The following is an 11,615-nucleotide window of genomic DNA, read 5'->3' as shown; positions in this document are numbered from 1 at the left end:
GTGGGCGGGGCCACCGGGAGGAGGAGTAGCCACCGGAAAAGGCTGGAGTGTTGCTCCAGTGACCCAGAGCTGTCACCTGAGGTGACTCTGTCTCTGTAGCGCTCAAGCAGGTGGACTGCAGAGCGTAAAAGCAGCTTAAAAACCAACAAACAGACAAGACATCCTGGAAATCCTCTCGGCTGCTAGGATGTGGAACCTTTTTTTTGCCTGAAGGCGAAAGAAGAAATCGGAAGTGACGTTGCGGCCCAAACAAGCCCGAGTTTGAGGTCTGTACCGAATCTGGGGCCCGTGACTGCCCAGGGAAAGGCCAGCCGCTCTCTGTGGCCACAAGCGGCCACCGGGCGCCTCCCGCCGAGGCCCCCGCATGGCTCACCTAGGCAGCGCGTTCCTTCCCGGCTCCTGTGGCGACGCCGGGACACCTGTCACCTGTGGGCCTCGTTGATTTCCACAGTGCGGTCCTCTCCGTGTAGGACAGCTTCAGGGTTAGGGAGAACCAGGGGGCTCCGGTTAGTAGCTGCCACTGGCTCCCCGTCGGACTGCTCTCTTACCTCATGAGCAAACCCAGAGACCACGGTGAGCCTAGCTACCCTGACTTTACAAACTCATTTCTCTCCTCCTCTTCTGAGTAACCTGTTTTTCCCTTATCTCCTAGTCTTCAACCTTTTGGCTTCCAAGTCAACTTTGCATCTCCTCCCCCGGGCTGCGCGGAGATAACGCGTCGATGCCACCATCTTCCTCTCCTAAACACTTATACTATTCTTCTCTCAAAGACCGGTGATTCTGTCTGAAAACCCCGATTTATAACAGCTGTTTAGAGTGTTAGCGCTGCCTATTTCAACACCTTCATTTTGTAACTGAACCTCATAAAAAGTGTTTATATGTCCAGGGTTCCACAGTTAATGAGTAGGTATTGGAGTGGAAAGTCAGATTTAATCAGTAAATGTTAGAAAAGAATGTATAAAACTGTCAAAACCCTATGGAGCACCTGGTAGGGCCAAGGGTAGTTTTGCATGCAATGATTAGTAACAATAGCGTATCCTAGGGTCTTTGACCTAGCGTTTAAATTTTCAAGAGACTGGAAAATGTTGAAATAGAGCCAGTTGGAGGATGCTGAGAAAGCTCAGGAGAGAGGCTCTTAGCGCACCTGTGGGTAGGAGAGTGGAGGAGGTAGTTCTTCCCTCCGCTAACCCAGTTCACGTTGTACATTTTCATTTAAGGATCTACTGCATCTTTTGCATCATACTTCTATCTCCATTTAAGTCACTTTCTGTTCAGGTTTCTTTGTTTTCTTTTGCTAAAATGTATTACTTTTGTTACCTATTACTTTTCGTTTGTATTATTTCTTCACTTAAATTTTGCATTAATTGAGTGCTGCTTATTAATTACCAGTGATGGAGTCAGTAGAACTGAATAAATTCCTCATAATCTCGAGCTTCCTTTTCCTCTTCTCCTAAGTACAAGATTACTTGCTCTACCTACTCAGAGGATTGTTATTAGGATCAGTCTTTGGATATGTTTTTAAATTGTAAACAGTGATTATCTATAAATGTATAGTTTGCTAACACCTGCTCCACTGCAGGGGGTGCTAATACCTTTTACTCCTTTAATTCTAACTTTAAAACTCAAAATTTCTAAGAGGCAGTAAACTCCAAGATGAAAAATTGACTGCATGTTGATTTTCTTCCTGTCTCAAGGGACTATCTATCTGAGAAGGATATTTTGGGGAGCCAATCTATAATTTACATAGTTTATTGTTCACAAAAACCTTTAGTAAGCTGCTAGTGCCTAATCTAAACAAAAACTGATAAATATGTCATCAAGACTAAAGTTTGTAGAGCCTTTCTCTAGCTAGGAATCATAAGTGTTACAAATAGCAATGCTAATAAACGTAAATTGTAACAAAAGATATAACAAACTGAGCACCACTTACATGAACATAGCATGTTTTTTAAAACTGCACTTCATGTAGAAAGTTAAAGTTTTAACATGAAAGTTTTTTTTAATTGGTAGCCAAATCTTTTGGCAATGATGATCAGTTAGAATGTAGTGATGAAGGTGTAATGTTTCTTTATTTCCCTTATTCTTTACCAGGATCCTGTAAGATTTATATTGGTAACCCTGTTTTGCAAATAAGCCTGAGGCTCAGAAAGATTCAGTAATTGGTACAGGTTACACAGCTAATAGATGGCAAAGCTTGTATTCATGGACAGATTTTTCTACTTGTGGATACACTGTATGCTTTCGATTGTGTTTTTTAAGTGCACTGTTTGGATATGCGATTGAAATGATTATTTTTACTTTTGCCTAGGTTGGTAAACTTATAATTATCTAATATTTTTCTTTCAGATTTTTAAATACTCAAATTCACTTGCTCTTATAATTCCAAGAGGAAATCATGAAGAAATGTTTTAATTGTTGAAACTATAATTGAAATCATGGCTACATCATCAAACCTGGATACAGCCCAGTTGATAATGGAAGAGTGTCCCAGCAGTTACAGTCTCTCTGGCATGCCAGACATTAAACTAGAGCATCCAGTAGACCCAAATGCAGAGGAAGGATCGACTCAGGGAGTTGCCATGGGAATGAAATTCATACTGCCCAACCGCTTTGATATGAACGTGTGTTCCCGATTTGTGAAATCCTTAAATGAAGAGGATAGTAAAAATATTCAAGATCAAGTTAATTCTGACCTGGAGGTGGCTTCTGTCCTATTTAAAGGTTAAAGTTATGGTATAAATATCTGCCTTTGCTTTTGTTTACTTGGATTTTTTGTTGCTTTGGCTCACTTTTGGGTTTGGTTTTGTTTCTGTTGTTTTTTTCTTTTTCCATCATGAAATTTGAAATTAAAGAAGAGTTTGGAAGTCATCTTTTAGTAGGATTTTCTAGACTCTTAAACCAGAATTAAGTAATTTTATATAATGTCTATTTTAAAGGAAATACATAATTTTTAAAAAATTTCTTGTCTAGTCTTTATTTTCAGATTTTCTAATGAAGTTTTTATTGTATCTTTTAAAAATCATAGGAGGAAGAATTCCTTGTTCCTTTATGAAATGAATTAGCTTGATATTCCCTGTGATTATTTCATTTGTGTTAGTTTCAAATGCTTTCATTCAGTAGTCTATCAACATACTTTAGATTTACTTTTATAATGATTATTGAATAATTAATCTCTTAGAATAAAATTGCTCAAGGTTAATAATTTTCTTTCTGGAGCTTTTACTTTGCTAGTATAGACTTTTATGACCAAAAAGTTTACTATCACTTAATAAACAATTGTACATTAAAGGTATTATATACATATCTTTCTTTTTTAATATCAACATTGACAGAACTTTTGTCATTAAAATGTTGTTTTAATGTGTTTAAATTTATTTTACTTAGCTGAATGCAATATCCATACCTCTCCTTCTCCTGGAATTCAAGTAAGACACGTCTACACACCCTCTACCACAAAGCATTTCTCACCCATAAAACAGTCAACTACTCTAACCAACAAGCACAGAGGAAATGAGGTCTCTACCACACCTCTGTTAGCAAATTGTGAGTATGTGCTACTAATGTTTTAAAATGTTACTAGTAGAGTAGTTTCAGGAGTTTGGTTTTGAAATATTATTTTCATGAAACGCATATTCTCCTTTTGAATAATGATGTTCTCATACTTTTAGTAACTTAAAACTTTTTATATATCATTACATATTTCACTACTTTGTTGTCCTTCTCTGTTTAGAACAAACACGAATTGAACTATTAACTATTAAAAGCATTTTACTTTTACTTTAAAAACAGTAATTAATTTCCAGGTGTGGCAGCACATGCTTGTAATCCCAGCACTCAGGAAGCTGAGGCAAGAGAAGCACCACAAGTTCAAGGCCAGGCTGGGCTATGTAGTGACTTCAAGGTCAGCCTGAACTACAGTGAGACTCTGTCTCAAAAATAAATAAATAAAATAAAAACAATAATTAATTGTGAACTTTTTACAAATTAAGATGTCATTTTTTGTTTCTTACTGCAAAGCTTTGTGTTTCACTTATAAACAAAATCACTAATCAAAAGATTTTCAGGGAAAAGCCAAGTGATTTCTATTATAATGTTGTATTGGAATATAATAGTTGGAACACAAACTACTGATTTTAAAACTTTAGATCTGTGTTGCAAGTTCCAGACCAGCCTGGACTACAAAGTGAGCCCAAGGCCAGCCTGAACTGCATGATATGATACCCTGTCTCAGAAAGACAAAAATAAATAAATAAAAATAAATTTAAAGAAAATAAAACTTTGGATCTGTAATTTTTTAAAATGTGTGATCATTTTAGAAAAATATAGTTTTTCTATTTAAATTAAAAATACTCTATACAGGTTAGGTACATAAATGAGAGATACAGTAATTCATTGTTAGTCACTGTATTTGAAAATATAATGTAAATATGCCTATATTCCAGAGCCCTATGAAGCCTTTGTTTTTATGTGGGACACCCTGAACCCCTCCTGACCTGAATCGCGTGCTGTAGCAGCTAAGCCAGGGAGAGCCTCCCTCCAGGACCCATCTCCACCTGTTGGCCTCTTCTGGCCCACTTAAATCCCCAGCTACTTTCCTTTGTGTATTAAGCCATATAATTATATCACTAATGTCAGTTATCAAGTAATATTAAGGTTTTTTAGAAGAACTCTCAAAGAACAGTACCTTTGTAGCATTACTTTAAAATAAATTATCTTAAAATATTCCAATCATAAAGCTTCTCAGCAGAAAAAAAAATGAATAGCTACAGATCATCTGGTTCACATCCCTCATATTACAAACAAAAATATTTAATCAGTTATCCAAGATCACATGGCTGATTAGGCACAATGAGGCCTCACCTCAAGAATTTATTCTTAAAAACAAATAAACAAAAAAAAAGAATTTATTCTCCAGGCCCATTTTCCATTTATGACCTACACTCCGCTTAATGTGAAGAAAACTCATGGCCTCTTGAAAAGGAAATACTTAGGGTTTTTAAAAAGGGTTTTAAAAAGCTAGGCACAGTGGCACATCCTTATAGTTCCTGCTACCTGGGAGGCTGGGGTGGGAGCGCTGCTTGCTCCGGAGTTTGTGACTACCCTGGGCAGCAAGCGGAGATGCTATCTCAAACAAACAAGCCAAAAACACTTCAGTGGACTCAGAAGACAAAAAGAATGGCTTATCTTTAAGGCCTGTCCTCTTCTTAAGTTTGGATACAGAGATAGCATTTGTAAAATTATGTGCCTAAGCCATTTCTTGGAATAAAATAATTTTGTTGAAAATAACAGTTTGCAGATGTCAAATAATACCTTCAGCAGACATAAGAGTCATTCTTGGGTGCAGAACAAGTCCTTGTAATGTCAGGATATCGTTTAATTTAGACTTTGTAAGTGAAAACTTGAGTTCTTATTTTGGGAGAGAAACTTGCCTCATACACATGAACCACAGGAAGCTGAGCACGGCAGATGCACAGCAGCGTTTTCTGTTACTGTTTCAGCTTTGTCTGTCCACCAGCTGGCAGCTCAGGGAGAGATGCTGTACCTGGCTACTCGCATTGAACAAGGTAATGGTCTGCTTTTATGTATTCTATTTAAAATCAGTGGGATTTAATAGGCTTATTTTAATATAGGAAAGTATAAAGACAAAAATAATTGCATAGTATCACTGGGGTGATAACCCAATGGGGAGTGAAAAAAATTAAGTAGGACAAAGTATATTAGTTATAGCTTCCATTTCCACCCTAACATTCTCACTACGAGAATTACTTCTTACATTTTCAAAAAAGTTTTTCTGGAAAACATATTTTTATTTTGGATTGTGTATAAGAATGTGTATGTGCTTTTTGTTACATACACAGATAAATGTTATACACACTGTATTAGTTTTTCTAATTAATAGGTTAGAAAGCTTTTCATAAATCTGTTTCCTTTTAATAATACTATAATTTTTTAAATTTTATAACTGCATTGTATTGCATATATATTCCAAATTTTTGCTATTAAATGACAATATTACTGACATTCTTTTAAGATCAACCCATTGGATAAATTTGCACGAGTAGATTTGCTAGATCAAAGGCTCTGTGATCGTTTTTTGTTTCTTTGGTCCTGAGGATTGGGCCCAGGCAACATTACTAGGCAGCACTCTACCACTGAGCTGCACTCTCAGCCCTGGGTTTTTATTTTTGTGTGTATAACTACATGCTTGTCCTTGCACCAGAATTAGTTTCTATTTCTTCATATCCTCACTGATACAGAATATTATCAGACTTAGCTTTCACTTACCTGTGGGTGAGAAATGCAGTCTCACAGTAATTTCCTTATACTTTCATCTTGAGTGTCTTTTCATGTAAACTGCCTGCCGTATATTTATATACACAAACTCTTATCTAAATTCAGGAAATTAGCTTAGTGTTGTTTATGTCACATGGAGTTTTCCCTAATTTTGTCATTTTTCTTTTGACTTACGATTTTTTTAAACAAGTTTAACATTTTTAGGTGGAAAATTAATTTTTTCTTTGGGTCTTCTGAGTTGTGCGTCCTATTTGACAAGGATTTCCCACTCATAAATGTATCCCATCTTATTCTAGAATTTCTAGCTTCCTTTTTACATTTCAATCTTTGACTCATATGGAATATGTTTTTGTATAATGAGGTAAAGATCAAACAAAATATTGCCTTTATTTTTATTTTTTAAAAAGCTAGGTATTTGACAGGCATGGTGGTGCACACCTATAATCCCAGCATGGGAGAGGCTGAGGCAGGAGGATCATCTCAAGTTCAAGACCACCCTTGGTACATAGCAAGTTCAAAGCCATCCTAGACTATATAATGAGACCTTGTCTCAAAAAAAAAAAGTTGGGGCTGGAGATTTAGCTCAGCGGCATAAGCACCTGCCTTGCTAGCAGTCAGTCGTGTGTTCGATACCCGGTACCAATAAAAAGGAAAAAGACAGGAAAAAAAAAAGTTAAGTTTTTGTCCCCTCAGTGTTTATTGAATGCTGGATCCCAGTGGGTCATGATCAATGAGTTTTACTTTTAAATCACATTATTTTTATAAGAAAGGTTTACTTAACCACTATCTTTCTGTTTGTATGTAATTATCCAGAAATTTAATTCTCAGTCTGCTAAATAAACTCATAGAAAAAGTTGTGGAGCTTATAAACTAGTGTAGGTAATTAAACGAGGTTCAAGGTAGAATTTTATAGTACTGTGTTGCAGTTATTCTATCTTAATATTACATTAGAAAACTATGAATGAGGGAAGCACACAGGCAGGGGCGTTAGCTACAGAGTAGAAGGTGGTATTAATAAGATTTTTCAGTTCGTATCATAATATAAATTTACATATTGCTAAGGGCCATTATATAATCTCACTTTTATTTTGATCCCCCAACTAAATATAGAGGTAAGCAAGACATTCTGTATATTTGAGAAATAAGTGACCTTCCCATGGTCACAGTGCTATAAAGTGAGAGAGCCAGGACTCAAACTGGTCTCCTGATTCTGAGAACAATGTTCTGTTTACCGCCTTGTATTTAGCATAAGTCATGCCTGGTAACTTACCCTTCCTCCCTTCCTCCCTCCTTTCCTTCCTTTTTTCTTCCTTCCTTCTTTCCTTCCTTCCTTTCTTCCTTCCTTCCTTCCTTCCTTCCTTCCTTCCTTCCTTCCTTTCCTTCCTCTCTTTAATTACCTGTGGTGTTGAGGACTGCAGCCACGGCTTCAGGTGTGCTGGGCACACTGCTGAACTGCCCTTCCCCCAGCATGAGCGGGTTAGACATTAAAGAATATATTGTATTGAGGCACATTTTAATACATTTCCACTGCAAATTGCAACAACACATAATAGGACTTCAGCAAGCAAAAGTTACCACAAAATGAGCTTCAATGAGTAATATAGTCAACTTTTTTAGAACACCAGGAATTCCATAGTGATATTAACATATGGTTATTAAATTATGGTATTAATATGTGGTTATTAAATTAGATCACAAAAATTGCTTTTCTTTTAAATAGAAAATGTTATCAATCACACGGATGAAGAAGGATTTACTCCTCTGATGTGGGCTGCAGCACACGGGCAAATAGCTGTGGTAGAGTTTCTACTTCAGAATGTAAGGAAAATGCCTCAGAAACTGTGTATGAATAGTTACTTAAATGCAGTTAAGTCTTACAAAGGTTTTATATCATTAGCCAGCTGGACATAATGATGCAGAATACAGCAAAATATTTCAGTGCTTTTCATATTCTCATGGAGCTTAGCTCTAGTTGGGAAGGCAGTGCTAATCCTAGATGAAACAATGAGAATTGAATATTCACCCCGCTAAGCACAACACGAGCAAAAATCCTGCCAGCCCTATAGAAGGCTTCTTGAAGGAGCTGTACTCGACCCCAGAGTGAAAGGATGGTCAGAACTGAGAGAGCCAGAGGGAGGAAGGAAGGCGGTCAGTCTTGTAGTAACAGCATCCATGAGTAGAAGTCTCTATTATTTCCGTATGAACCCCGAACTTCATCTGACTGTAGATTGAATTGTGATTAGTATCAGTAGGAGTAATACTGTTCTTGTTCAGATTAATCAAAAGGCTTTCATTTTCACTTCTCCCACCAGGGTGCTGACCCCCAGCTTTTAGGAAAAGGTCGGGAAAGTGCCCTGGCACTGGCCTGTAGTAAAGGCTACACGGATATTGTCAAAATGCTGCTCGACTGTGGAGTTGACGTAAATGAATATGACTGGGTGAGTCTCTGATACTGAATTTAAAATCATGGCAACAAATTCTAGAATGTATTGATTTGGGAGAAACCATATAATTTATTAAGCACCTGGGAGAAAAAAAATATTTACCCAGGAAAACAAGGTAATGTCATCAATTCAGTTATTCTATTTAAGAATTCTTTACACAGTATTAAAATCTTGAAGTACCTTCGCGTGCCCGATACTTAGTAAAACATACACCCACTTCTTTGGGAAACTTCCCACAGTAGCATTTAGTTAGTGCTCACTCACACTGAAAATCTAAATCACTGTGACTTTTGCAGAATGGAGGGACACCTTTGCTTTATGCTGTACATGGGAATCATGTGAAATGTGTCAAGATGCTTTTAGGTAAGCAGATGAAAAAAAATTATTTTTTAAATGCCACATGAGGGTTTTACCTTCTTGACCTGGCCTGCCCTGGTACCAGGAGCACTGTGAACTGTTGTTGACAATATTGACCCTGCTCCTGAGGCCAGCACTTGCTACCATCTGGGCACCTGTGGGAAACAGCCCTACTGCAGCGTCACATCATCTAGAGTGGGAGCTTCTGTTCTTGCTGCTTTCCCTTGGGGTGACACTGGAATCTGCTGGAGTTTTCTGGGTCCACAGTGTCATTTTGCATGAGCTTTGTCTTATGGAGTTTCAGCCACTCCAGAGGAGGCCACTTCAATGTGTCTTTCCTCCAGCTCACTGAAGCAAATTCTGTGCACTCCATGTATTCTGAGTGCTTTTTGAAAATCCAGAAAATATCCTCCAAATTGGCTGAAAATATGTCTAGCTGTCTGCATATGAGCCAGGAACAGACAGACATATCCACATTTTCATTTACTTATGTGGATTTTTCTATTTTGGTATAGAAAATGGAGCCGACCCAACAATTGAAACAGACTCTGGGTACAATTCTATGGATTTAGCTGTAGCCCTGGGCTATAGAAGTGGTAAGTATTTTAGAACTCTTAGGTTTCATTTCATTAAAGCCCTGCGAATAGTTTAAGCCAGTTGCCCAAAATACTTTCATCACTTGTAACCAAAAATATTGCCCGATTCCCAATGTAGACTTTTAACTGTGAGCAAAGTAAATAAATTCCTACAAAGTCAAGGAATGAGTTTGCTTACTGTGCTTTTCATTGATCCAATGAATTTCAGTGAATCCATTGATTCATTAGTTACTGGAAGATTGGTACATACCTATTTATAAGATTAATATTTGTATAGCAAATTATTTATAGAGCAACCTTATACCCTGGATTCTTCAGTTTAAAAATTATGAAAACCTAGGTGCAGAAAATACAGTAATGTGGACAGTTAGTTACCAAGTCAGGGACCAACTGAGGTTTCAACTTTTTAAGTATTTCATTGCATTATTGCTCTCCAATTATAAATGTCTTCTACTTAGAAATAACTTTAAGGAAACAGTGGGGGTCAGTAGGATTTGATAGTTTTTTTAAAATTTGTAAACAGTATCTTGTTCTAGTTCAACAGGTTATTGAGTCACATTTGTTGAAGTTGCTTCAAAATATCAAGGAGTGACACAGCCCTCAGAAAATGTCCTCTATCCTCTGTTCACTTTCTGGTCCTTATAAATGATAGTTTTGTTTACTTTTAAATTTTTACCTCAGTTGCAATATTTTCTGATTTTTAGTAAGTTTTAATAAATATTCTTCTAAATAATTCACTGGTTTATAATGAAAACGTTGATGCTTTTTTATAAATGTGTTTTATTGTATATTTTAAATTATAAATTAATGTTTTGTGGCATGTAAATTTTTATGGTACAAATAGTTATTTGTCTTTGTAACAAGTGCTGTAATTTGACACTTTCAGAAAATTTTCACCCTATTCATCTCTAGTATTAACTCATTGACTTGTTACATAAGGTTTGCTCTAAATCCATAGGGAAAAATGTTATTGTGTAATTAAAAACTGCACAGTGTGATTGTTTACAAAATGGTGTTATAAATAAAGTACTTTTTTTCTGTTGGTTTGTATTCCAGTTATTTTTAATAATGTAAGATTATTACACAGTTTCTTGGGATTTCTAGTTTGATCCACAAACATTTATTGGTTTTGATTTCTAAAAGTATTAGAAGGTTTTCTATTGTCAGTAAGTTCTTACAAGAAAAAGCCCTCCATGAAAGAGAAGTCAGCTCTTCAGTACAAGTGAGATGCTCTTTAATTCTACTAAAAGAGCAGTAATAACTCATTTGGTCAAAGTCTAGAAAGGAGAGTGATGGGAGAGAAGTTGATTTGACCACTTTGTGTGGAACTTGACTGAGTGAAATAACTTCATCTAAAAAACTGATGTTGTATCAGTTATGATATTTTGGTTGTAAGCCACATAGTGTTGATCTGCAAACAAGAATTAATGGAATGCAGAACGGAAGGGAAAGCTGAAGAAGCACGTAGTCCCAGGAAACAAACTAGACTAGGGAATCTTGGCCAGGAAACCATGTCCAGTCGTTCAGATACCACTATTATAATGCTGAGTTTTAAATACCTTGTGTGTCACTCTGCTCAGGGTTTAAGTTCCCAGAGGCAAAATTTGCTTGTGATGGGTTATAAATGCACCACTATGAGGAGATGGAGGGAGAATGGGAAAACTGTTAACCATTGTCCCGAGACATGTGGAATACACCAAATAGAATTCTTCTACCTAAAGAGAGAAAAACAAAAGATCTTCTCTACATGCAACTAGGGAGCTTGTGCAAACAGTACAAATGTTGCACCCAGTAAGATAAACTTTAAACATTTTCTAACACTGTGGATGGCTTTGCCTAAAACCGTTCACCCTTCCGTTTGGTTCTTTTTCTTATAAGACGATCTATCTATGTCTGTTCTCACTGTGGTTCCTTTTCTTATAAG

The 11,615-nt window shown here is 36.7% G+C and overlaps 1 protein-coding gene across 3 annotated transcripts; it reads left to right on the top strand.

Annotated features, from left to right (window-relative positions):
• Positions 1-18: 18 nt before the first annotated feature.
• On the top strand, positions 19-10,733 carry Ankra2 (ankyrin repeat family A member 2). 3 transcript variants are annotated; one of them, XM_003461916.5, is made up of 9 exons: positions 19-266; positions 2,347-2,721; positions 3,385-3,543; positions 5,499-5,564; positions 8,015-8,112; positions 8,607-8,732; positions 9,035-9,101; positions 9,611-9,691; positions 10,228-10,733. In XM_003461916.5, the coding sequence occupies exons 2-9, from the start codon at positions 2,436-2,438 to the stop codon at positions 10,281-10,283; spliced, it is 939 nt and encodes a 312-aa protein (XP_003461964.1). In that variant the 5' UTR covers positions 19-266; positions 2,347-2,435; the 3' UTR covers positions 10,284-10,733. The 3 variants fall into 3 exon arrangements, with proteins under 3 accessions (XP_003461964.1, XP_004999979.1, XP_063114407.1); XM_004999922.4 differs by lacking the exon at positions 19-266 and adding an exon at positions 273-573; XM_063258337.1 differs by lacking the exon at positions 19-266 and having other exon boundaries at positions 2,531-2,733.
• The last annotated feature ends 882 nt before the right edge of the window (positions 10,734-11,615 follow it).

The sequence above is a fragment of the Cavia porcellus genome, unplaced genomic scaffold (genome assembly GCF_034190915.1).
Source record: "Cavia porcellus strain 051 isolate PalLab524CR breed Dunkin Hartley unplaced genomic scaffold, mCavPor4.1 scaffold_11, whole genome shotgun sequence".
In the NCBI taxonomy this organism is placed as follows: Eukaryota; Metazoa; Chordata; class Mammalia; order Rodentia; family Caviidae; genus Cavia; species Cavia porcellus.
This window is presented reverse-complemented; position numbering and strand designations above follow the sequence as displayed.